This window comes from Manacus vitellinus, unplaced genomic scaffold (assembly GCF_001715985.3).
Source record: "Manacus vitellinus isolate BGI_N305 unplaced genomic scaffold, ASM171598v3 scaffold_2_pilon, whole genome shotgun sequence".
Lineage (NCBI taxonomy): Eukaryota > Metazoa > Chordata > Aves > Passeriformes > Pipridae > Manacus > Manacus vitellinus.
The window spans coordinates 14,954,734-14,982,628 of record NW_021940208.1 but is presented as its reverse complement, the minus strand read 5'-3'; the positions used below and the strand labels follow the sequence as shown (position 1 = coordinate 14,982,628).

The window sequence follows — 27,895 nt, the reverse complement described above, 5'->3', positions numbered from 1 at the left end:
ATAGGTCTGCATGTAGAGGTAGTGGGGACATGGGACTTTCGAATTCTTCAGAGGTGTTTCTGTGACATACTTTTGTCTCTACACATTGTGTATTGACAGCTGCTTTGAGCTGATACTGTTTAGCTTACAACCCCTCTGAAACTGCATAACCATATGTACTCCTGTGGTACCCACACTATGTACTTCCTGTATATGTTTGTTTTCTTTATGGGCATGCACCTTAGAACAATAACTGCTTTAGTTGTATGCTTCTAGAACTTCCCAGAACGCAAAACTTTTTCAAACGTAAAAACAGGAGGCCATGGCTTGCTCTTAGTATGCTTCTGTGGGCATTTTTTTCTGCCTGATTTGTTTTGGTCCTGTTACTAACAAACTGAAACTTCTGGTCAAGATATGTCTTATTTTGTATTTCAGTTGTCTGATGGTACCAAGATTGTGGATCTTCAGAAGTCTCAAAATCAAATTTTTTTGAAGCTTCAGTCAAAAGGGTTGAAAGGAGGAGGTATGGAAAATATTTGTGTTTATAAACTGAAAGCTCAAAGCGTTTTCTAACATAATACAAAGTTAATTAAGTTTTTGTCTTCTTTAAATGGGAAGCAATTATTTTTCTGCTTCAGGAAAATTAAACTTCTTTTTATAAATGCCTTGGTATTTAATTTTTTTTCTTTGTAATGTGTAGAATTTAGATTATTACCATCCTTTGGAATCAATAAGACTTGTCTTTCAATAACGTAATAGCTGCCTTATCTCATATAACATAAGCTAAATACCTGAAAGCAAAAGAGATACCAAAAGTATGTCTTTTCAATAGCCACCATGTAAGAAAGCTCTTGATTTCTTGTGTAGTTTTAGGTTTTTTCTTTTTGATTGTTTGTTTTTCTTTTGATTCTGCATGTTTAGTTACATTTTTATTAAAAAAATGCTACAGGTGTATCACTTTGTATGGTGTCTTGTTACCTGATTATCTTCAGAAATGCTCTTATTAAATCTATAATTATTATTTTACTTGATTACTAGCATTACTATTCTTCTAACAATAACTTTATTGTAAGGCAATGAAATAAATACTAATGGGATGGTAGGATGAAGAAAGAAACCCTTCTTTTCCTGCAGATATTTTATTTGTGTCACCAAATGTATTCCTTAGCCTGTGCAAGCCATGAATGTACTGGATTATTATTTTCTAGTGGCAGAGGGAAGTTTGTATATTAGCCAGAAGTTCATGTTCACATTCTTTAGAACTTGAAGTGATTAGAAACCTATGACAATGGACTTCACGGTTCTATGACATCAAACATTTTTCTTTCTGTCGTTCTCAACTGTTTGCTCTGAATATGTTTTGCTATGTGTAGGCTGTGATAGACTAAGTAAAGAGTTTTATTTTCTGCTCAGAGCTGTTTTTTGCCATGCAAGTATATGGAGAATATAGTGTAGTAGCCCTAAGAAATTTTCATGGGAAAGAAAAACTGTTGCTGTTTTTTGTGCCTATGAATGAAGTATTTCGCTGTGAGATTTTCTAAGTGGATAAGCAGTCTGTGTCTAGATAAAGTGCTTGACTTTTTCTGGTCCACAATTCTCATGTAAGTCAATTTAAAAGATCTGAAGGCTTTAGTATCAGCCTTTTGTGTTTATTCTGGAGTCTTTCAGTTCAGAGATTTTTCCCTCCAGCAGATGAATTGAGAAAGGCCCTGAATTTCCAACTTGGAAGTGCATGGTCAGCAGGGCCAAGCACATTGATTGCGGAAGTACTCTGAAGATCACCCATGTCCCCTTTGTGTTCATTCATTGCTGGTGACTGTCAAATAATACATAATCTTTTCATATGATGACAGAATAATTCATGTTGGAAGGGACATCAGGAGGTCTCTAATCCAGCCTTATGCTCAAAGCAGGGTCTTCTCTGAGGTCAGACTGGGTTGCTTGAGTTTGGAAAGCCTCAAAGGATGGAGACTGCACAAACTCTCCAGGCTCCTGTTCCAGTGCTTGACTGTCCTTATGGCGGAAAGAGTTTCTCATTCAAATTTGTGGAACTAGTTTTGTGTTAAATATAACCAGCTCTAATATTTAAGAAAATTCAGTTCAGCCTTTGATTGGATGAAGTAAATCATGATCTCTAGCCAGAGTAATTGTTGTGAACATGCATAGAGCAGCTCTGCTCTTAGACTGAACAGAGAACAAAGTCTACGTTCAGCTCAATCAGTTGAAAATTACTTGTCTGTTTGTGTGGTTCCCATGGTGAAATGTGTTGTTTAAACGCGTCCAGCCTGCCCATCTTAGATTTAGAGAAGATCAGTTTTTTTGATTTTAGATAATTTCTCCTAAGAAAAGAAACACCCAAACTTTCCTACTGTTTATCAGTTCACTTTCTTTCAGAAGTTTGCATATTGCATGGTGACTTTCATATACTTCCGTATACTGTAAAAATAACAAAAGTTATAAAATACTTCACACACTTTCAGCTGTGAGTTGCAATTTCTTGCATTTTTTTCAGTTGATGCTATTAAGGTACCTTAAAGACTGACACTAGAAAATTTTAAAGAAAAAATGTTTGATGTTTTTCTTGTTTCTTTCTCAGCAAATAGAATTCTTTATCTGTCCCCTTTTTTCCACACTACTTTTTTTCCTAGTGTTTTATTCCAGAATATATGTGTGCTTTTGAATCTGTGTAATTCATAAACACATATATATGCAGAAGGGAGGGAAAGAAAGAGAGAGAATAATTACTTGTTAATAACTTCAAAAGGAAGCCTCGTTAGATGCTTTCTGTGTGGGGATTGCATCAGTACTGTTTGTTTGAAGCACATATTTTAGAGGTGTGGTTTAGGGAGGTGCTCCTTAGTCTCAGACTGGAGTTTGAATTGAAGAGTATTGAGCTTTTTGTTTTGTTTTGTCTTGGAGCAGATGTTCATTATGCTTGGACTCTTGTCACTCCAGGGTTAAGCCCAGGCAACACCAAAGCTATCACAAGGCCCATCCTCATGGAGTGTCAGAACAGGAAGTGTATACTAGACTGTGCCTGTATGTAGCTGTCAAATCACTAGAGATAAAAAAGTTAGAGCCACTGCTGCCCTGGAATACTATCATGCTACTTAAAAGTAGTAGTCATTTAGAAATTGCTACCTTTGGACATCAAGCAGTTGGAGATGTGGTGTAACTGTTGCAAAGACTTGGCCCCCAAATTTATTTCATGTAGATATGAAACAGCATGTTGACCATCAGCATCAAGACTGCTATTTTGATTTTTTTAATAGAAAGATTTATAATGTAGTATTTTCACAGTTGGTTTTGGAAAGGCAAGATTTTACAGTAACAGGCCTGGAGCAATTTAAAGAAATTATTTAAGTTCCCAGTAATTGTTTAGGATTTTTTTTTAATCTGATATTAAGTTCATAGTTGCATAATACACAGCTTATTTTTTTTGTTACTTGTTTGTTTTAGGTCGTTTTGGACAAACAACTCCACCACTTGTTGATTTTCTTAAGGATATATTAAGAAGATACCCAGAGGGAGGACAGATTCTTAAGGTATATGACAAATGGTATTTTTAGCAGTCATTTAATATGCATGGCATAATACCATTAGCCATTAGTTTAATGCTTTCCAGTGAGTCTTGACCTTGTTGTATCTCATTACAGTATAGGAGATACATGTTTCTAGTACAGGAGATACATGTTTCCATTTCTGTGGGCAAGGCAAAGAGAGTTATGTGTATTATGTGTGGGCTTGTTTTTGGTTTTGTTTTTTTTTAAATGTTTCTGAATTTTCTTGTCACAGATGCCATTGTAATTTATTTTAAAAAATGAGATAAAACATAGATGTAATTAAATTGGAGACTTCATGGTGTATTTCATATGAGCAAGCTTTCTTAAATTGGAAATGACAACATTGATTTAAGCACTAAAAATTGTGTCAGTGAAAAGAATGGTGAACTGGTAGAGGGGAGTTCCCCTCACTTTACTTTAGACATGGCTGGAGCACCTCTCCTGTGAAGAAGGGCTGAGGGAGTCAGGGTTGTTCAGCCTGGAGAAGGCTCTGGAGAGACTTTGTTTTGGCCTTTCAGCATACAAAGGAGGCTTATAAGAGAGACTTTATATCAAGGTCTGTAGTGACAGGACAAGGGACAATGGTTTTAAAGTGAAAGAGGGCAGGTTTAGATTAATAAGCAAGACAATTTTTAGGATGAGGGTGGTGAGGCACTGGAGCAGATTGCCCAGAGAATTTTTGAATGCCCCATCCCTGGAAGTGTTCAAGGCCCAATCTAGTGGGTGGCATCCCTGCCCATGGAGAGGGAGTTCAAACTAAGATGGTTTCTTAGGTCCCTTCCAAAAAACAAACCATTTTGTGATTCATTCTGTGATTCTGTTATCTTCATAGGTCCCTTCCAACCCACATAATTTTATGATTCTATCGTCTCAAAAAATACACATAATTCCAAATTCATTAAGTCCCTCTGTGGGAAAGTCTAGGACCTGTAGAAGGTGATTTGTGTGATTTATCATAGCTTCCTGTGCTAATGTCTGAAAATAGCAGTTTGATTTTTTGCCTTTTTTAAGAACATCTGGAGTGATTAGTTCATAGCTGGATGTTAAACTTCTCATCTGGCATGCTTTATCACATTGGTGGTAGGAACTTAGTTTCCTTAGTGTATGGGAATACTAGGTTCTAACTAATGGGATTTAGTACAGATATATCTATTTATCTATATGTACATACAAAACACACAAATACAAATGTTGATAGATCATGATAGTTCCTAATGTCTCATCTTCTTTGCAACCATGGAACTGGAAGCTGATTATGTTTAGTGGGAATGCTGAAGATAAGCATATCTTCAATTTTGGCAGACTGCCTCCTGGATATGTTTTGAGCAGTGTCTGTACGTAGGAGGGGTGCTTACATTTTTATTGTTTCCCAGTACTAGGTATATCTGTAAGATGCATTTGAATTGTGAAGGGTTCAGACCTGCTCGACGGTTTAAATCCAAATTTTCATTCCAACATGAAGAAATAAGATAATGTCTTTAGAAATCAGATGGGTAAATCTAGAAGTAGAAATTATCCTATTTTCATGGTTTACAATTTAGAACTAAAAGATTGTTAAGGAGAGATTACTACTGGTAATTTTACTGGTACCTTAAAATTTATTTCACTGTTTCAGTTCTTCAGATACAATGCTGTTACAGCTAGCTGAATGTAGCAGATACCCCGTTTGCCACAGCATGAATACAAGTCTGACTACATGGTGGTTTCCATACTTAGTATTTAATATTTCTGGAGACTTTGGGCTATCTTTCTGTATTTCAATGAATGACTGCCATGATTGTTCTTTTTTAAGAAGAAGAGTTGCATGGGTTTTGTATTTAAATACCTTGTAGTGGTTCTTTAAAAATTTATTATTTACACTCAACTGTGGGTATATTTCTTGCCATCTCATAATGATTCAAATTTATGTAGAATTGACAGTATAAACAAAACCCAGTATATTTTAGTTACTTAAGTGATATGCATTTGTGGTGGCTGGATGCCAGGTGCCCACTTGACTGGGCGCCAGGTGCCCACCCGGCCGCTCTATCACGCCTCTTCCCAGCCAGACAGGGGAGAGAGTAAGATGGAAAACAACTTGTGGGTATGGATAAGGCAGTTTATTAAAGCAGAAGCAAAGCAAAGCGAAAGATAGCAGGGCTTATTCTCTACTTCCCATGAGCAGCGATGGTCGACCACTCCTGAGAAGCAGGGCTTCAGCACACATAATGGTTCCTCAGCAGGCAGCCTTTGCAGGCAATGTGTTCCCTCCCAGGATCTTGCCCTCGATTGAGGAAGGAATATTACAGTGCTGATGCTGTGCTCAGCAGTAGCCAAAACGCTGGTGTGTTATCAACCCTTCTAGCTACCAATGTGAAGCACAGCACTGTGAGGGCTACTATGGGGACATGAACTCAACTCAGCCAGACCCAATACAGCGTTGTAGACTGAACATACTGTCACAAACTGTAAAATCAAAGGGTTATAGCTTTGAAACCAGATAACAGTGAGCTTATTTTACTCTCAACAGTCTATTTGAATGCAACCTAATCTGAAATACCTGCTGCTAGTTGATGCATATTTTAAGTAAAAGTTCATCTTGCTGTGAAGTCTTTTATTTTTTATGCATAATCAAATGAAATTTATGGTTCACAAATACATTGCATGTGATATATCCACATAACTTTTCAATTCAGCTGAAATGCCAAGCTTGCATACACCCACATAAACATACACACAAGTGTGTTGTGTATGCGTGTTTATGTGTCTAGAGCCCTGATACACTGTGATGATTCAATGTAAATTGTGTGAAGCTGTAATCCTGTAGGTATTTATAATCATACTTATGTGTCTGCTATTGATGAAAATAGGACTGGATAGGCATATTTTATTAATAGTCATGTTTACAGAACTAGTTTACTGGCATTTTTGTTTTCCATAGCTGTCACCACTATTAATACCATTTAACAAATACTCAATCTTAATATAAGCCTCTTTCCAGTCTGTGGGTTTCATTTGACAGGTGAGCTGCTCTGTTGGCTCATGACTGAGAGAGTAACTGGTCAGAACTGTTCTGCAGCCCTTTACTTGAGGAGTTTTAGAAGCACTGTGGCTTTTCAGTGGTTGGTTCATACTGTGAAATGTTAACTTGAACGTAATTCATTTGATATAAAGAAGAGTGCTGTGCATTGCCTTCTTATGACTTGTTGCTTCTCTGTTGCTGTACAAGTGTTTTTGTGGGCTTAACAGTGAACTTTGATAAATTAAAAAAAAAAATCTTTTTTTCTTCTCACAAATGTATTGTTTTGAGACTTGTACAGCTCTGATTCAGGATAATATGGTAGTAAAAGTTTAATAGCTTCTCAACTTTGTAGCTGCTTCTGTGTGGTATTTGAGCTCCAAATTCAAATCATATTTATAGTATTTGTCTGAATATTCATTTTATAATGAAGCCTATTGTTGTTCAGATAAACTGAATAAAATTATTTTGGTTGAAAAGTATGAAAATGATTACACTTCAGATAATCGCTTATTATTTTCTACTGTTTAAGTTAGAAAGCCATTGCTATAATATGTACAGCATTACTGCATCATACTTTGTTTTGTTGTTTTTCTTCTGCCTCAGGAACTGATACAGAATGCAGAAGATGCTGGTGCCACAGAGGTTAGGTTTTTATATGACGAAACTCAGTATGGAACAGAAACTTTATGGTCAAAGGACATGGCACAATATCAGGGTAAAAATAATTTTTGTAAAATTTGGCCATTATTCTTCAATATGCATGTCAGTCCTGTGAGTTCATTTCCTAGAAATTTTAAACAGTAAATAGTTTTATTCTGTCATCTTTTTAACACTTGCCTATTTATTAAAGGACCAGCATTTTATGCGTACAATGATGCAATTTTCACCCCGGAGGACTGGCATGGTATACAGGAAATAGCAAGAAGCAGGAAGAAAGATGATCCTCTCAAAGTTGGAAGATTTGGAATTGGCTTTAATTCAGTTTATCATATAACAGGTACTCTCATTAGTTACTTTAAGATGAAAATGTTGAAGTTTTAAATTGTTTAATTACCTTAGATATTCATCAAACATTTAATATTATCTCTATAGTGCATTTTAAAATTAGATCACTGGCTAAATTCTCTTAAGAAGCATTCCTGTTCTAAAATCCTGTAAGATATCATTTTGATTTTGAAGGTTTTTGAAGGAAATTGTTTGTTCTAGTAACGTCATTATGTTATTATGTACTTATACTGAAATGAACATTCCTTTACACTGGTATTTCAGTTATGCACTGCTGCTCATTTTGTAGAGGCCCATAATATGGAGTAGCTATATAAGTAGAAGTGTGAAAGTTCTCCTTACTAGACTGAAATTTTTTTGCAGGTTTGTTGTATAATAAGCAGTGATTTTTATTTAATGTTAGAAAGGATATTATGTAATAGAGGTATATACACATTTACACTTGAAAGAGATAGTACATACTGTTTCACAAGTTGGTAATATTCAGTCTTGAAACCTGTTATTCTCTCAAAATGTTTTACTGCTGTACAGAAGCAGCATAAATTGTGCTTACACTCTACATAGTTATAATAGTATAGGATGAGGCAATTTTTGCTGAAATAACATTTTTAAGTTGCAAAGTGAGTTTGTAAGACACAGGATATTTTTTTAACAATATTTTACTTAGCTGAACATGAAAAAAATTAATACGTTCAGTGGTTTGATAATTCTGGGAATTTATACTTTTAAGTGTACAGGATTACTGTTTGCCAGCCTTTGAGATGTTCAGAGTAGGAATCCAATAGAATACATATTTAGTAAATTAATTTGGTTTTCTTTTTCCTTGAAAATACTGGAAGCATAAAAGTATAGAGTCAAAAGAAATTGTACTTTCCGTTGCTCACTGTCTGCTAGAATTCAAATAGTTGATTGAGTATTTATATATTTAATTGCATAATAGGAGTGTGCTTGTTTTGTCTTTGTCAGTAAGCACTGAGTTATCAGAATGTTATCAGAATGATAGAATCATGTAGATGGGAAAAGACCTCTAAGACCATTGAGTCCAACTGTAAGCCTAATGGTACCAAGGCCACATCTGCCCATCTTTTAAATATGTCCACAGGGATGGTGACTCAGCCACCTCCCTGGGCATTATACTCAGTTCAACACAGTTTTGTAACATTTTTGTCTCGCCCTTTTAAAAATTTGTTCCTTAAGACTGTATTTTTAAAGTATGTTGGTTTAGGATTATTAATAATTGTTGTTTTTATGTATACAGATGTCCCTAGCATTTTCAGCGGTGACCAGATTGGAATGCTTGATCCCCATCAAACCCTTTTTGGACCTCATGAGTCGGGCCAGTGTTGGAATCTAAAAGAAGATAGCAAGGAAATAAATGAACTTACAGACCAGTTTGCACCGTTCATTGGTGTATTTGGCAGCACTAAGGAAACCTTTAAGAATGGAAACTTTCCTGGTACCTTTTTTCGTTTCCCTCTTCGTCTGCAGCCTTCCCAACTGAGCAGCAATGTTTATGACAAACAGAAGGTTTTGGAGCTGTTCGAATCCTTCAGAGCAGATGCAGACACAGTATTGCTTTTCTTGAAGAGTGTTCAAGATGTTTCGTTGCATGTTAGGGAAGCTGATGGAACGGAGAGGCTGGTTTTTAGAGTAACTGCCAGTGAGAACAAGGCCTTGAAACACGAAAGACCCAATTCTATCAAAATCCTGGGAACTGCAATAAATCAGTATTGTAAGAAAGTTCCAAGCAATAGTATAACTTGTGTGACATACCATGTAAATATAGTTGTAGAAGATGAGAGTGTTAAGGACGCACAGAAAACATCTTGGTTAGTATGTAATTGTGTAGGTGGTCGAGGAATGTGTACAGAGCTGGATTGTTTAGCTGATGACTTGAAATTTGTTCCTACTATTGGAATAGCCATGTCTTTATCAACTAATGGGGAGGAAAATGGAGCTGTAGCAGACTTTTCAGGAAGAGCATTTTGTTTTTTGCCTTTGCCTCCAGGTGAGGAAAGCAAAACTGGACTCCCTGTTCATGTTAGTGGTTTCTTTGGTCTCACAGACAATAGGAGGAGTATCAAATGGCGAGAGCTGGATCAGTGGAGAGATCCAGCAGCTTTGTGGAATGATCTTCTTGTGGTAAATATAGTGCCAAAGGCATATACAACCCTTATTTTGGAAGCTATCAAACGAATGGAGACTGAGAAGAATTCGGATTTTCCATTGTCAACTGAAAGAATTTATAGGTTGTGGCCTGATGAGAGCAAAATCAGGGTACCCTGGAAACCAATTGTAGTACCTCTCTTTAAAGAGCTGCTCCAGCATACAGTTATTTACTCAGTGAGTAATCAGTGGATAAAGGTGGAGCAGGTGCATTTTTCTGAAGTAGATGAGAGTTTGGAGTACACACAGTCTGTTCTCAACTACCTCCAGAATTCAGGGAAGCAGATTGCCAAGGTACCAGCAAATATTGCTAGTGCAGTGCATCTTACTATTTCTACTGCTAAAGCTGTGAAAAAAGTCACTCCTGCTGTAGTACGGCAAGTGCTAAGGAAATCTGGACACAGTGGACCTGCTGAAGAAAAGCTTCATCTTTTAGAATTTGTGCTTTCTGATGGAGTCTACAGTGAACTGATTGGATTGGAGCTTTTGCCTTTACAGAATGGGAATTTTATTCCTTTTTCCTCATCTGTGTCAGAACAGGATGTAGTTTACATAACCTCAGAAGAATATCCCAGGTATGCTTAATATTTGTAATACTGTGGGTTGGGTTTTTTTAAATTTGTATGTTAAAACAGCTTCAGACTGTTATTTGCTTATCAACAAACAAGGTATGCAGCAACCTGTATCGTAATGAAATAATGCACAGATAGAACTCAAATTTCTGTGTATATATATATATGTTTGTGTGCATATGTCTCATTTGAAAAGTTTGACAGCTATTTGCCATTATAACTTTATAAAAGAATTGTGTGATCTAGACTTTAAGGGAATATGTCAGGATACATTTCAAGTTTGCTTTCTTCTGGGAATTATAAATAAGAGGAGGCTAGAAACATGGATACTAGAAATTACATTAAATAAGGTAATGATAAGAGCTTTTATTAAACCTAAAGCTTGGGATTACTTCAGGCTTTTTTTTTTTTTTATCACAACACTCTTAATTTCAATGAAGGGCTGGTTTCAGGAATTAAGCAGATACTATGATGAAAAGAAGAGGACTTGTCTTTTACATCTGCTCTCCTTTTGTTCTTTCCAGTCTCTCTCCAATTAGTTTTTTTCCATGCTTATTTCCCACATGCATCAGTGTTCCAATTTAGTTCTCATTTCATTAGACAAAAAAGTTGCACTGACATTGGAGAGGGGATAGCAAAGAGCAGGCTAGCTGGAATAAATGAGCTTGGGGTCACTGAGGAGAAAGCACAACTACTGCTTTTTATGTCTGTACTGGATTATGCAGATATTAAATACTTGTTAAGTCTGGACCAGTCTCCAAGTGATATCTAAAGAAGTACTGCTTGAAGTCACTCAGACACACCAGAGGCCTTATTGTTCCTCCTTACAAAGCGTTGCCCACATGTATGTTCACAATGACCCCTCCTTCTCCTTTATCTCAGAGTTCCACTAATTTCCAAATCCTCTGTTTGAGAGAATGTGACACTTGGTGTGTGTTTTGCTGCTTTTACTGCTCTGTAGACTGTTTATTAGGAAGTAGAGGTGGGCTGGAGTGTGCCCAGATTGGTATTATTAAGGTAAAAAGTACTCCAAGTGAGGTCCTTTTGTAAATGGGAGTTTGAATATATATATAGACAGCAGATCTTCAAGAAAAGCAGTTGGATGTAGGCAACTTGTCTTTCCATGTTGCTTGAGAGAAATTTGATTATATTCAGGTCTGCTTCTGCTCTTTTCCTGCTATATTCTAAACAGAATCACAAAATGAGTAAGGTTGGAAGGGACCACAGTGGGTCATATGGTTCAGCCTCCCTTCTCAAGCAGGGCCATCCTTGAGCACATTGCACAGGATTGTGTCCAGATGGTTCTTGAATATCTCCAGTGAGGGAGACTCCACAACCTCTCTGGGCAATCTGTTGCAGTGCGTGGTCATCTGCACAGTAAAGAAGTTCTTCCTTATGTTTGGGTGGTACTTCCTGTGCATCAGTTTCTGCCTGTTGCATCTTGTCCTATTGCCTGTATCCTTGGCACCACCAAAAAGAGCCTGGGTCCATCCTCTTGGCATCCTCCCTTCAGATGCCTGTATACACTGATGAGGTCCCCTCTCAGTCATCTCTTCTTAAGACTAAACAGACCCAGCTCCCTCAACCTGTCCTCTTCAGAGAGATGCTTCTGTCTCTTAATCATCTTTGTTGCCCTCTGCTGGACTTGCTCCAGAAGCTCCATAATCTTAAACTCATAATCATAACCCCACAATCTTTCTTGCTCTGAACAATTCAGGTTATTTGTCAGGGGATTAAATCTACTCAGAGCCTGTGATTCTAGTGCCTTTCAAAAAAAAAAATAATTCTCTAGCATCCATTGTGAGATGATTTATCTTTTGGTGTTCTTTCACTTTGTTACTCCTTCCAGAAGTTAAGCTAGTATAAACATACCCATAATGAGACTAACAGCTCTGCTTCAGACTAGTCATAAAATACTTTTTTTTGAAACTTAAATGATACCAGTATTTCTTATTCAGTGCATGTTATGTTGGTAATGGACTTGATTTGATTAGTAATGGAAAACTGATAAAAAAGCATGTTATACCAGGCATAAATCTCCTTGCTAGCTATGATAAAACAGAAATTTGAAACAGTAATGCTTTATTTGCCTCTAATCTTGTTTACATTAACTATCTTTAATTCTAATGTTTTAAGTATGATATATTTCTTATGTTAGATGTTTTAAAGCACTTTCAATTTAGGAGATTGGCTCTTTGCTTATTTAAATTTGGAGCCTGCTAAGAAGGTGAAATAAGCTCTTATGAATTTCTTTCTGTTAACACTGTGGAAGGACAAGATTCTGTGTTTGTCTGTGTCTAACGAACATATCTGCTGTCAGAATTAAACTGGATATTTATTTTTGACTTCAGGAATACCAAAGCGCTAAAAACCTATTTAGTTTTAAGTGCTAAAGTTATGGAAGAGCAGGATGAGACTGACTCTTGGCACAATAATTTTAACTATTGACTGCAGATCTTTTGAAATCCACATATCTGTGTGAAATCCTAGAATTATGTTTTGCATTTTTTGTATAGTTTCAAACAGAATTTCTAAGAGACATAGAATAGTAGGTGCTATTTTAGCTTTTCTTGTTTTGTTATTAGAATACAAATGGGTGAAAATAGTTTTCTAATCCCAGTTTTTCTATGAAAAGAAGACTTACTTAGACTTGGTTTGAAAAGAAGAATAATTGGAAAGATTAGTTTCTTACGACTCTCTGCTTCTAAATGTATGATTTTTTCATTTGTCAGAAAACACCTAGTGAAAGCTCTGTTCTGTGTAAGTGATTGCTTTGCATGTTCCTGTTCTACCATGGTGATTCCCATGCTGGTAATGTCTATGCAGTGACATAATAAATGATGCCTTGCTAAAATGTGGGGGGTCTTTTTTTTTCTTTTTCTTTTTTTTTTTTTTTTCCGTGATGTGCTAGATCACTCTTTCCTGGCCTGGAGGGAAGGTTACTCTCTGATGACCTGAAGCCTGAAGTTCTCGCTTCTTTGAAAGAAGCTGCCAAAAGCCGGGGTAAGGTGTCTTTTGTATTCTCTTCTAGTGAAACAGATTTAGTAAAGCATGCGTTCAAGGATTAATAATTATATTTAAATAGTATTCTTCCACTTAAGACAGTCTTAATTCTTTTTTGTATTTGTAGTATTTGCCTTTGCAATGTGTTTCCTGAGTCTTAATTCATAGTTTATGGTTGTGTCAATGTGCAACTACTGAAATGCTTCCAGTCATGATCAAAAGACTTGGTGAACCAGTTTGCTGCATCTATAGATAAGATGCCTCTCTATTTAACTGCCCACACAGTTAAATTTTTTTGGCATCCATTCTGCTCAGTTTGTCTGCATTTACCTTTTCACTCTTGTGATTCATTATGCATTGGATTGGTAAATTTGAAGCCTGAGTCTCAGAAGTCCTTTCACGTAAACACAATTTGCAAACCAAGTTACTCCTCAGCCTATTTTTAAATAATATTAGTATATGGTGAACTATTCTTCAGTGTCTAGAAAATGTGCTTTTCAGGAAAAGATTCTTGTCTTTGGGTTTTTGTTTTTTTTTTTTTTCATTGCTTGATTCTTCAGAATTATTTTTTAGACTGAAGACATTAGAACTAGACACAGAATACTGTAATTCATTGTCTTAATTTGCTTTTCATGATAACTTTTATCATGGTCTTCAGTCATTCAGTCTCTATTTCTTCTGTCTGTGTTCTGACCTTTTTTCCCTTTCAGTTCTTTATGTTTTCTGTTTATCATTCTTCCTGTTCACTTGTAAACCTCCTCCTTTTTCCATGTTTTGATCATTCCTTCATTATCAAAACTAATAGAAAAATAAGGTAATTCTGAGGCAAGACAATAAATTTTTAAAATATGGCAAAGATTCTGTGGAAAAATTAAAGGGATTGAGAGTGACTTGTTGCATAAATTATAATGTGTAAATATTTAAAAAAATATAAAATGTATAGAAGATATGGAATTGATGCTGCAACTTTTATTGAATATGGAAGACAGTAAAGAAAAACTTTCTTTTAAAAAGCAGAATTGCTTGAATACATCTTAAACAGAAAAAGCAGAAATGAAAAAAACCCCTATTAAACCAATTCCTTGCTGAGTTCTTCTAGGACATTCTTCCACTTCCAGGCTTGGTCTCAGAGTTGCAATGAAGTCTATCAGTTACTGGGAAGATTTTTGGTCACATTTAAGGTCTTGCTTTTGTCTCTCCTCTGGCAGATTCTTTGAATGACATTTTTCTAGGGACTTGTTTTTGGTAATATTCCTGTCATTGATTGGAAGATCATAATTTGTAAATAAATATGGCAGTTATTCTTCTAAATCTTCTAGAAATTCTTAAATATTTTTAGTTAATCCTTCGTGAGATTGTAGTGGCCTGCTTTTCTCTTCATTCTATGTCCTCCTAAATTATTCTTCATTCTATTATTTTGCATAATTGTGATGTACAACTGCACTGCCATAAAAGTTGTCTGTTGCAAATAATAAGTATTTTAAGATCACATGTGTAGTTTTTAAAACAGTAATTTAAACTTCTCAAATAAAGGGATTTAGGTTTAGCTTTTAAGTAGATTCTTATTTTTAATCTGTGTACTGTATTTTTCTAGTTAATAACTGTTCGCATTTAGTGTGTTAATGTGTAGCTCACAGGATGTTTTCTAAAAATGGATTTGATTATATTCTAGCCCAACAGCTTCTCTGGGGATTTTCAGGTATGGTTATTAACTGAAGATGTATTGGTTTGGATTGAAGCTTGATATTTGTGTGAATTTGGTGATTAGCTATTCTCGTTACCCCAACTTTCTTGTATACAAAACTTATCAAATAGAGCTGCCAAGAGATAGCAACCAAAGATAATTATAAAAAGAGTTCTAAATACAGTGGAGGGGAAAATGCATATTGATGAAGAAAACCTTATAGTTATGTCACATGGAAGTTACCAATGTTTTCATTGGTTTATTTATATATTTCTTTTAATAAATTCATATGCAGGAAGATTTCCAGTATTTTGAGATCACATGTGTAGTTTTTAAAACAGCATTTTAAACTTCTCAAATAAAGGGATTTAGGTTTTGCTTTTAAGTAGATAGTTATCTTCTTGGGTCACTTCTGCAAGTTTTTCTCACTTTCACAGGGCTGATGTGTTGCCTGTGTTTTCTGTTCAATAGAACTAACAGAACCCATAGCTCTGTAGGCATGAAGTAAAAGGAAAAAATATTTTTCTGAAGGATGTCTCTAATTGATCTTAATCTTTATTTGCACTGTTGCTTTTAAGGAAATGGCAGTGTTATCTAGATGGACAAAATCTGAAATTCAAATAGATGTCTTGCTTCCGTTTCTGTCATTGTTTCTGATGTTGTTGGGAGGTAGTGGTATTTTTATAGCCTGTGCTGTTTTCTTACGCCCTGAAGTCCTGTAGTTTTTAAGTATAAGCTGTTCTAATGATGATTAAGACAGGAATGTAAAGATGTATTTCTTTTAGTGAGGACTTTGATAATAAGAATAAAAGCTTATACATCTAGACTTAGTTTCAGCACTTCCTGCACAACTTGTAAGTTTTAGTGTAAGACCAGCTGCACTTGAGCCAGTCTTTGCTATATCTAATAAATAATCTTTCAAGTCTATTCAAACATTTGCAATTAGAGACAAATAATGATTTTTATTTACCAGTAGGCAAATAAGTAGTGTAAAACATCAACTAAACAAAAAAATGTTTGAAGCTTCAACTTCAGTACTAAATCTCTAGTTGCTATGTATGCCTGAAAACTCTTGTGTTAAACTAACAAATGTAATAACATACTGATAATTTTCAATTTTTTAAATATTTTTATACTAATATGGAATGTATTTGCTTTTAATTAACTCCCGAAAGCAAAGGAAGCTGGTATTTGCAGTCCTATTTAACAAACAGGGTTTTTTCCACAAAAAGGCAGGACACAAGATTTTTTTAGATTTTTTTCTTTTACTTATTTTCCTTTTTCTTCTTCCCCCTGAAGCACTTCGTTATGTAACTCTGCTCTGTGATTTTCACAGCTTTGCCCTTTTGCTGTATTTTCAGGGAGGCCGTGTACTCAGCTGCAGCTTCTGAACCCAGAGAGATTTGCCCGACTCATTAAAGAAGTTATGAATAGTGTGTGGCCTGGGAGAGATGTGGTGGTACAGTGGTATCCAGGTTTGGAAGAAAAAAAGCACCCATCAGTTTCCTGGCTTAAGATGGTCTGGAAGAATCTATATATACATTTTTCTGATGACTTGAGTGTGTTTGATGAAATGCCGCTTATCCCCACGACGCTGCTGGAGGAAAATCAAACATCAGTGGAACTGGTTAGATTTAGGAATCCATCACCTATTGTTCTGGAAGACGAATCTGAGACTCAGCTCCCAGAATATTTAGCTGATATTATTCAGAAAGTCGGTGGAGTTGTACTTAAGAAACTGGATATTTCTATCCAACATCCACTTATAAAAAAATATGTGCATCCACCATTGCCAAGTGCTGTTTTACAAATAATGGAAAAAATGTCCTTACAGAAACTATGCAATCAGGTTGCGTCATTCCCCCCAACACATAAAGATGCTCTTAGGGCATTCTTAGCTAGTTTAACGGATGCAAGTGAAAAAGAGAAAAGAATTATTCAGGAATTGGTAATATTTAAAAAAATCGAGAAATCATCTGATGAAAGTGTCCCTGTTTTTACAGGACTGAAAGGTAGTAAGGTATTGCACCACACTGCCAAAATTCCTCCTGGTCTAAGATTTTCTGTTCCAATAATTGACAGCAGTGATGAAGCAACTATTCGCTTAGCTAATCTACTGAAAATAGAACAGCTAAAAAGCACAGATTGCTTGAAGTTTGTTATAGAAGACATAAGAAGTGATTTTTATTCATATGATGAAACAACACAGATAATGCAATGGGTTCTTGAAAATCTGACTTTTCTTAAAAATGAGAGTACAGATGTGATAGATTGGCTGACACCACTAAAGTTTATTAAGATTTCACCAGAAAAGATAATGTCAGCAAACGAACTTTTTGATCCTGAGGTAGAACTTCTGCAACATTTGTTTTATGCTGAGGAGGAAATTTGCTTCCCTCCTGTTATTTTTACATCATCAGATATTCTTCATTCACTGAGACAAATAGGCTTAAAAAATGAAGCCAATCTTGAGGAAAGTGATATATTGAGAGTGGCAAAAAAAATTGAAAATTTGCATGCTGACTCTAACACTAATCATGATTTACTGTTAAGAAAAGCTAAAACTCTCTTGATGATTTTGAACAAAAACCATATGCTGCTTCACTCATCTGAAACAAAAGCTGCAATGAAAAAGATAAAATGGATTCCTGCATGTAAGGAAAGGCCTCCAAATTATCCCGGATCCTTAGTTTGGAAAGGAGATCAATGTAATCTCTGTTCACCACCAGAAATGTGTGATCTATCACACGCCATTTTAGTTGGTTCCTCAGTTCCTCTTGTGGAAAATGTACTGTTGGATATAGAAAAAGCACTTGGCATCCCCACCAAGCCCAGCATAAAAGCAGTCTTGAAACATTTCAAGGTGGTTGTTGATTGGCATAGTTCTAAAACCTTCAGTGATGAGGACTATTATCAATTTCAACATATCTTGCTTGAGATTTATGGATTTATGCATGATCATCTAGAAGAAGGCAAAGAAGCTTTTAAAGCCCTGAAATTTCCCTGGGTTTGGACAGGTAAAACCTTTTGTTCTCTCACACAAGCAGTAATAAAATCAGTTCCTGATCTTGATCTCCAACCCTATCTACATTATGTGCCAAAAACTATGGCAAAGTTTCACCAGTTGTTTAAATGTTGTGGTTCAATTGAGGAGTTAACCCCAGACCATGTTTCTATGGTTATTCAGAAAATATATCTAAAGAGTGAGCAGTCTCTCTCAGAACAAGAGAGTAAACAAAGTCTTCACATTATGTTGAGCATCATAAGATGGCTGTATAGCAATCAGATTCCTGCAAGTCTGCACACACCCATGCCGCTATACAGTTGCAAACTTCCTTATAAACTTGCAATGAGGCCAATTCATGAGTGCTGTTACTGTGACATCAAAGTTGATGACTTAAACGATTTACTTGAAGATTCTGTTGAACCAATAATTTTGGTGCATGAAGACATACCAATGAAAACCGCGGAGTGGTTAAATGTCCCATGCCTTAGCACAAGACTGATTAATCCAGAGAATATGGGATTTGAGCAATCTGGGCAAAGAGAGCCTCTGACTGTAAGAATTAAAAACATTTTGGAAGAATACCCTTCCATTTCAGATATCTTTAAAGAACTTCTTCAAAATGCTGATGATGCTAATGCAACTGAATGTAATTTCCTGATTGACATGAGACGAAATATGGATATAAGGGAGAATCTTCTGGATCCAGGAATGGCAGCATGTCATGGTCCAGCTTTGTGGTCATTCAATAATTCTGAGTTTTCCGACTCTGATTTCCTAAATATAACTCGCTTAGGAGAGTCTTTAAAAAGGAGTGAAGTTGACAAAGTAGGAAAATTTGGACTGGGATTCAATTCTGTTTATCATATCACTGATGTTCCTATTATTTTGAGCCGTGAGTTCATGATTATGTTTGATCCAAATGTCAACCATATAAGTAAGCACATCAGAGATAAATCTAACCCAGGGATCAAAATCAATTGGAGTAAACAACAGAAAAGACTGCGAAAATTTCCAAATCAGTTTAAGCCATTTATAGGAGTTTTTGGTTGCCAGCTACCACTGACAGTAGAATCTCCCTACAGCTACAAAGGAACACTTTTCAGGCTGTCCTTTAGGACTCAGCAGGAAGCTAAAGTGAGTGAAGTGAGCAGTACATCTTACAATACAGCAGACATTTACTCTCTTGTGGATGAATTTAGCATTTGTGGTCATAGACTGATAATATTTGCTCAGAGTGTAAACTCAATGGTTTTGAAATACTTGAAAATTGAAGCAGATGATCCTGGCGTGGCACAAGATGTTGTCACTATCAGAAAAAATCTGTGTTCTTCTAAAGCCTTGACTGCACCAAATGTAAGTGTTTTAAAGGAAGCGGCTAAACTCATGAAGGTCTGCAGCAGTAGTAACAAAAAGCTTCCCACTGAAACACCAAAGTCGTCATGTATCTTACAGATAGTAGTAGAAGAATTTCATCATGTGTTTAGGCGGATTGCTGATTTACAGTCTCCACTTTTCAGAGGTACTGAAGATGATCCAGCTTCTTTCTTTGAGATGGCTAAATCAGGACAGATGAAAAGATCAGCTGATGAATTGCCACAGAAAACAGTAGATTCAACAACATGGCTTATATGTTCTTGCATGGATGTTGGAGATGCTTTGAAATTTTCTTTACATGAAAGTGGACGAAGACTAGGTCTGGTTCCCTGTGGTGGAGTAGGAGTGTTGCTGTCTGAAACCCAGGATCAAAAGTGGATTGTGAAACCTAATTGCAACACCATAGGAGAAGTATTCTGCTATTTACCTCTGCGAATAAAAACAGGCTTACCTCTTCATATAAATGGCTGCTTTGCAGTTACTTCGAATCGGAAAGAGATATGGAAAACAGACACGAAAGGAAGATGGAATACAGTATTCATGAGGCATGTTATTGTAAAAGCCTACATAGAAGCCCTTTGTGTTTTACGTGACATGGCAATCAATGGTGAGCTAGTTGACTACAGTTACTGTGCAGTGTGGCCAGATCCCGATTCAGTTCATGATGATTTTTCTGTTATTTGTCAAGGATTTTATGAAGACATAGCTCATATGAAAAGCAAAGAAGGGATTAAAGTGTTTTCTGATGGTTTGTCTTGGGTTTCCATGAAGAATGTAAGGTTTTTAGATGACTCTATACTGAAGCGGCCAGATGTTGGGCCGTCAGCCTTTAAGATCTTTCTGAAGTACCTTAAAAAAACTGGTTCCAAAAATCTGTGTGCTGTAGATCTCCCATCCTGGGTAAAGACAGGATTTGAAGAAGCAGGATGCAAATACATATTATTGGAGAACACCTTCACTGAGAAACAGTTCTTTTCTGAGGTATTTTTCCCTAACGTTCAGGAGATTGATGCAGAGCTGCGTGATCCTTTGATGCGTTACGTTCTCAATGAAAAAGTTGAGGAGTTCTCAGGAATTCTTCGTGCTACTCCATGTATTCCCTGTTCATTGGATGGACATTCATTAGTTACACCATCAAGACTGATCCATCCTGAAGGAAGAGTTGCAAAGTTGTATGATGCTGAAGATGGAAGATTTCCTTATGGTACCACTCAGGATTATCTTAACCCTGTTATTTTGGTTAAACTTGTTCAGTTGGGAATGGCTAAAGATGATATTTTATGGGAAGATCTGATAGAACGTGCAGAGTCTGTAGCTGAAATTAACAAGACCGATCATGCTGCAGCTTGTCTCAGAAGCAGTACAATATTGAGTCTTATTGATGAAAAACTAAAATCTAGAGATCCTAGAGCTAAAGAATTTGCTGCAAAATGTCAAACCATTCCTTTCCTTCCTTTCCTTAGCAAACCAGCAGGTTTCTCGCTGCACTGGAAAGGCAGTGATTTTCAGCCTGAAGCGATGTTTTCAGCAACTGATCTTTTCACTGCTGATCATCAGGATATAGTTTGCCTCACACAACCAATTCTTAATGAAAATTCCCACTCTTTTAAAGGCTGTGGTGCTTTGTCATTAGCTGTCAAAGAATATTTGGGTTTACTGAAGAAACCACCTGTTAATTTAGTCATAAGTCAGTTAGAAGAAGTTGCAAAGTCATTTGATGGAATCACATTATATCAAGAAAATATCACTAATGCTTGTTACAAGTATCTACATGAAGCAATGTTAGAGAGCGAATCAACAAAAGCCATGATAATTGAACAGCTGACAAACTGTAGTTTTATTTTGGTTGAGAATGTGTATGCTGATCCAAAAAAAGTGTCTTTTCATTTGAATTTTGAAGCAGCACCCTATCTCTATCAGTTGCCTAACAAATATAAAAATAGTTTCCGTGAGCTGTTTGAAGGTGTGGGTGTCAGACAGGCTTTTACAGTTGAAGATTTTGCTGCAGTTCTTGAATTCATAAATCAGGAAAGAGGGACCAAACAACTAACTGAAGACAGCTTTCAGCTCTGTAGGAGAATAATTAGTGAAGGAATATGGGGCCTCATTAGAGAGAAGAAGCAGGAATTTTGTGAGAAAAAGTATGGTGATATTTTGTTGCCAGATACTCGTCTTGCACTTCTGCCTGCAAAATCGTTGTGTTACAATGACTGCCCATGGATTAAAGTTAAAGACACAACTGTTAAGTATTGTCATGGCGATATTCCAAGAGAAGTTGCAGTGAAGCTTGGAGCAATACCAAAACGCCATAAAGCTTTAGAAAGATACGCATCAAATATCTGTTTTACTACCCTTGGAACAGAATTTGGCCAGAAAGAAAAATTGACAAGTAGAATTAAAAGCATTCTGAATGCATACCCTTCAGAAAAAGAAATGCTGAAAGAGCTCCTTCAGAATGCAGATGATGCAAAAGCTACAGAGATCTGTTTTGTGTTTGATCCTAGACAGCATCCGGCCGATAGAATATTTGATGAGAAATGGGCACCACTTCAGGGACCAGCACTGTGTGTTTACAACAATCAGCCTTTTACAGAAGATGATATTCGGGGAATTCAGAACCTTGGAAAAGGTACAAAAGTAGGAAATCCCTGTAAAACTGGACAATATGGTATAGGTTTCAATTCTGTTTACCATATTACTGATTGCCCGTCTTTCCTGTCTGGCAATGATATACTTTGTATTTTTGATCCTCATGCAAGATATGCACCTGGTTCAACATCAACAAGTCCTGGCCGCATGTTTAGAGATTTAGATGCAGATTTCAGAACACAGTTCTCAGATGTACTGGACCTCTACTTAGGAGATCACTTTAAACTGGATAATTGTACAATGTTTAGGTTTCCTCTTCGAAATGGAGAAATGGCGAAAGTATCAGAAATTTCCTCCGTTCCATGCTCAGATAGAATGGTCCAAAATCTTTTAGATAAGCTGCGTACAGATGGAGCAGAACTCTTAATGTTTTTGAACCATATGGAAAAAATTTCTATTTGTGAGATAGAAAAAACAACAGGAGCACTGAATGTGCTTTATTCTGTACAAGGCAAAATCACTGATGGAGACAGACTGAAACGAAAGCAATTCCATGCATCTGTGATCGACAGTGTAACTAAGAAAAAGCAGCTAAGTGAAATACCTGTGCAACAAATTACTTACACAATGGATACTGAAGACTCTGAAGGAAATCTTACAACTTGGTTAATTTGTAACAGGTCAGGCTTTTCCGCCATGGAAAAGGTATCCAAAAGTGTAGTTTCAGCCCACAAGAATGAGGATATTACTCTTTTTCCTCGTGGTGGAGTAGCAGCTTGCATTACTCATAATTACAAAAAACCCCATAGAGCATTCTGTTTCTTACCTTTATCATTAGAAACTGGATTACCTTTTCATGTGAATGGACACTTTGCTCTGGATTCTGCAAGAAGAAACTTGTGGCGTGATGATAATGGTGTTGGAGTAAGAAGTGACTGGAACAGTAGTCTAATGACAGCACTGATAGCACCGGCCTATGTTGAACTGCTGATTCAGCTGAAGAAACGGTATTTTCCAGGTACTGATCCTACAGTATCAGTGCTGCAAAACACACCTATTCATGCTGTGAAAGACACTTTAAAAAAGTTTTTATCCTTTTTTCCAGTTAATAGACTTGATATTCAGCCAGATTGGTATTGTTTAGTGAAAGCAGTTTACAGTTGCATTTATGAAGATTTGAAGCGTCTCTTACCTGTTATGAGAGCTCCAAATGTTGATGGTTCTGATTTGCATTCTGCCGTTATCATCACATGGGTTAACATGTCTACTGTGAACAAAGGCAGGCCATTCTTTGACAATTTGCTACAAGATGAATTGCAGAACCTCAAAAATACAGAATACAACATCACAACACGGAAGACAGTGGCTGAAAATGTTTACAGACTCAAGCATCTACTCTTAGAAATTGGATTTAATTTGGTATATAACTGTGACGAGACTGCAAATCTTTACCACTGTTTGGTAGATGCAGATATTCCTGTCACCTATGTGACACCTGCTGATGTCCGATTATTTTTGATGACATTTTCTTTTCCAGACTCTAACTGCCACATTGGAAAGTTACCCTGTCGTCTTCAGCAGACAAATTTGAAACTCTTCCATAGTCTAAAACTCCTGGTCGACTACTGTTTTAAAGATACAGAAGAAAATGAAATCCAAATTGAGGGTTTGCCGCTCCTTCTTACGCTTGACAACGTTTTGCAAGTTTTTGATTCAAAGCGACCAAAGTTCTTGACAACATACCATGAACTGATTCCATCTCGCAAGGATCTCTTTATGAACACATTGTATTTGAGATACAACAATATTCTGCTTAGCAGTGAAGTAGCAAAAGTCTTTGATATCAGAAGTTTTGCTGAATTGTTATCATCTGTGTTGCCTAGAGAATATAAAACTAGAAATTGTATGAAATGGAAGGAAAACTTTGCAAGTGAATCTTGGCTTAAAAGTGCCTGGCATTTTATCAGTGAGTCTATAAATATTAAGGAAGAGCAGGAAGATATGCAAGCAAAATTTGACAATGTTGTTGACACTCTGAAAGACTGGACTTTGCTCCCAGGTGTAAAGTTTACTGTCTCAGCCAATCACCTTGTTGTGCCAGAGTGTGATGTTTTACTGCCTCTCAGCATTATGCACATAGCTGTTTTTCCAAATGCTCAAAGTGATAAAGTCTTCCATGCTTTGATGAAAACAGGCTGTATTCAGCTGGCACTGAACAAAATTTGCTCTAAAGACAGTGCTTTAGTGCCTTTGTTGTCAGGACGTACGGCAAATATAGATAATCCTTCAAGCATTCTGAAAGCCATACAATATATGGTACAGACATCAACTTTTAAGACTGAAAAGTTAGTAGAAAGTGACTTCGAGGCTCTTTTAATGTACTTCAATTGCAACTTATGTCATTTGACATCTCAGGATGACATTAAAATTTTAAAGTCTCTTCCATGTTACAAATCCATTAGTGGTCGATACATCAGCATTTCGAAATATGGGACGTGTTATGTCCTCACAAAAAGCATCCCATCAGTAGAAGTAGACAGATGGACACAGTCAACTTCATCAGCTTTTCTTGAAGAGAAAGTGCATTTGAAAGATTTGTATACTATGCTTGGCTGTGTCTCTGTGGATGATCTTGAAGTGTACTTGAAACATCTTTTGCCAAAAATTGAAAGTCTGTCTTATGATGCAAAATTAGAACATTTGATCTACTTAAAGAATAGGCTAACTAGCATTGAAGAAGCCTCAGAAATGAAAGAACAGCTGTTTGAAAAGCTTGAAAGCATTTTGATCATTCATGATGCAAGCAATAGGTTAAAGCCTGCAAAATATTTTTATGACAGGACTGTAAAAGTCTTTGAAGTTATGCTTCCTGAAAAATTCTTTATACCTCAAGATTTTTTTAAGAAGCTAGAGCAACTTACAAAACCAAAAAATCAAGCTGGATTCCTTCCATCATGGGTAACTTTTCTACGACATATTGGATTGAAATTCATCATTTCACAGCAGCAGTTACTACAGTTTGCTAAGGAAATCAGCATGCGAGCAAATACAGAAAACTGGTCTAAAGAAACACTACAGAATACTGTCGATGTCCTCCTTCATCACATATTCCAAGAAAGAACTGACCTCTTTTCAGGAAATTTTCTGAAAGAATTGTCATTAATTCCTTTTCTGTGCCCTGAACGAGCTCCAGCAGAATTTGTTAGATTTCATCCCCAGTATCAAGAAGTTAATGGGACACTTCCTCTTATACGATTCAATGGGGCACAGGTGAATCCTAAATTCAAACAGACTGATGTGTTGCAGTTGCTGTGGACGTCGTGTCCCATTCTTCCTGAGAAAGCAACACCTTTAAGCATCAAAGAGCAAGAGGGAAGTAGTCTTGGTGCACAAGAACAACTTGAGCAAGTTTTAACCATGCTGAATGTTAATTTGGACCCTCCTCTGGACAAAGTTATCAATAACTGCAGGAACATATGCAATATAACAACTTTGGATGAGGACATGGTGAAAACTAGGGCCAAGGTCCTAAGAAGCATTTACGAATTTCTTAGTACAGAGAAGAGGGAATTCCGCTTTCAGCTTCGAGGAGTTTCTTTTGTAATGGTGGAAGAAGGTTGGAAACTCCTTAAGCCTGAAGAGGTGGTAATAAACCTTGAGTATGAATCTGATTTTAAACCTTATCTTTACAAACTTCCTTTAGAACTTGGTACTTTCCATCAGTTATTTAAACATTTGGGCACTGAAGATATTATTTCAACAAAGCAGTATGTTGAAGTTCTAGGGCGCATATATAAGAGCTCAGAGGGAAAACAATTGGATCCTAATGAAATGCGCACAGTTAAAAGAGTAGTTTCAGGCCTGTTCAAAAGTCTTCAGAATGATTCTGTAAAGGTTAGGAATGACCTTGAGAACATGAGAGATTTTGCCCTTTACCTTCCCAGTCAAGATGGTAGGTTGGTAAAGTCTAGTATTTTAGTTTTTGATGATGCACCCCACTACAAAAGCAGAATTCAGGGTAACATTGGTGTGCAGATGCTTGTTGATCTTAGCCAGTGTTACTTAGGCAAAGACCATGGTTTTCACACTAAATTGATAATGTTATTCCCTCAGAAATTGAGGCCCCGCTTACTTAGCAGTATTCTTGAAGAACAGTTGGATGAGGAGTCCCCCAAAATTTGTCAGTTTGGAGCGTTATGTTCCTTGCAAGGAAGGTTACAGTTACTGTTGTCTTCAGAACAATTTATCACGGGACTCATTAGGATTATGAAGCATGAAAATGACAATGCTTTTCTAGCTAATGAAGAAAAAGCAATAAGACTTTGCAAAGCTTTGCGAGAAGGTTTGAAAGTTTCCTGTTTTGAGAAGTTGCAAACAACATTAAGAGTTAAAGGCTTTGCTCCTATTCCCCACAGCAAAAGTGAAACATTTGCTTTCTTGAAGAGATATGGGAACGCAGTAATATTGCTTTACATACAGCATTCAGACAGCAAAGACATAAATTTTCTCTTAGCATTAGCCATGACCTTAAAATCTGCAACCGACAACCTGATTTCTGATACCTCATATTTAATTGCCATGCTGGGTTGTAATGATATTTATCGGATCAGTGAGAAGCTTGACAGTTTAGGAGTGAAGTATGACTCTTCTGAGCCATCAAAACTTGAACTACCAACACCTGGCACTCCTATACCAGCTGAAATTCACTATACACTTCTTATGGATCCAATGAATGTATTTTATCCTGGTGAATATGTTGGTTACCTTGTTGATTCTGAAGGTGGTGATATATATGGATCATATCAGCCAACTTATACCTATGCAATCATTGTACAAGAAGTAGAAAGAGAAGATGATGAAAGTCCTAGTTTTCTAGGGAAGATTTACCAGATTGATATTGGATATAGCGAATATAAAATAGTGAGCTCTCTTGACTTGTACAAATTTTCCAGACCAGAGGAAAGTTCCCAAGGCAGGGATAGTACACCTTCTACCCCAACCAGTCCTACAGAATTTCCAGCACATGGACCAAGGGCAATTCCACCTCTCTTCGCTGGTAGAGAGAGCCACAAAACAATGTCCTCAAAACATCACTCCCCAAAAAAGATGAAGTCAAATTCATTGCCAGAAATATTAAGAGAAGTGACATCTGTGATTGAACAGGCTTGGAAGCTTCCAGAATCTGAAAGAAAGAAGATTATTAGGAGGCTGTATCTTAAATGGCATCCAGATAAAAATGCAGAGAATCTTGATATAGCTAATGAAGTTTTCAAACATTTACAGAATGAGATTAACAGGATGGAAAAACAGGCCTTTATGGATCAAAATATGGATAGAGCCTCAAGAAGACCATTTTCATCCTCTGCTTCTCGATTTCAGTCAGATAAATTTTCATTTCAGAGATTTTACACTTCATGGAATCAGGAAGCAACAAGCCACAAATCTGAAAGGCAACAGTATAAAGAAAAGTGTCCCTCTTCCACGGGGCCATCTTACTCGCAACGCTTTTTTGTCCCGCCTACGTTCAGGTCTGTTGGCAATCCTGTGGAGGCACGGCGATGGCTTAGGCAGGCCCGAGCTAACTTCTCAGCTGCACGAAATGACCTTCATAAAAACGCCAATGAATGGGTATGCTTTAAATGCTACCTTTCTACTAAACTAGCGTTGATTGCAGCTGACTACGCTGTGAAGGGCAAGTCAGACAAAGATGTAAAACCAGCAGCCCTTGCACAAAAAATAGAGGAGTACAGTCAGCAACTTGAAGGGCTTACAAATGATGTTCAGACATTGGAGGCTTATGGAGTAGATAGCTTAAAAACTAGGTATCCTGACTTGCTTCCTTTTCCACAGATTCCCAATGATAGGTTTACTTCAGAAGTTGCTATGAGAGTGATGGAATGTACTGCTTGTATCATAATAAAACTTGAAAACTTTATACAACAAAAAGTATAA

The 27,895-nt window shown here is 36.7% G+C and overlaps 1 protein-coding gene across 1 annotated transcript; it reads left to right on the top strand.

Annotated features, from left to right (window-relative positions):
* The first annotated feature begins 406 nt into the window (after positions 1-406).
* SACS (sacsin molecular chaperone) lies at positions 407-27,895 on the top strand. The gene is made up of 7 exons (XM_018087642.2): positions 407-502; positions 3,439-3,524; positions 7,147-7,258; positions 7,394-7,540; positions 8,807-10,289; positions 13,198-13,289; positions 16,335-27,895. Exons 3-7 carry the CDS (start codon positions 7,243-7,245, stop codon positions 27,893-27,895), a joined length of 13,299 nt encoding a protein of 4,432 aa, XP_017943131.2. The 5' UTR covers positions 407-502; positions 3,439-3,524; positions 7,147-7,242.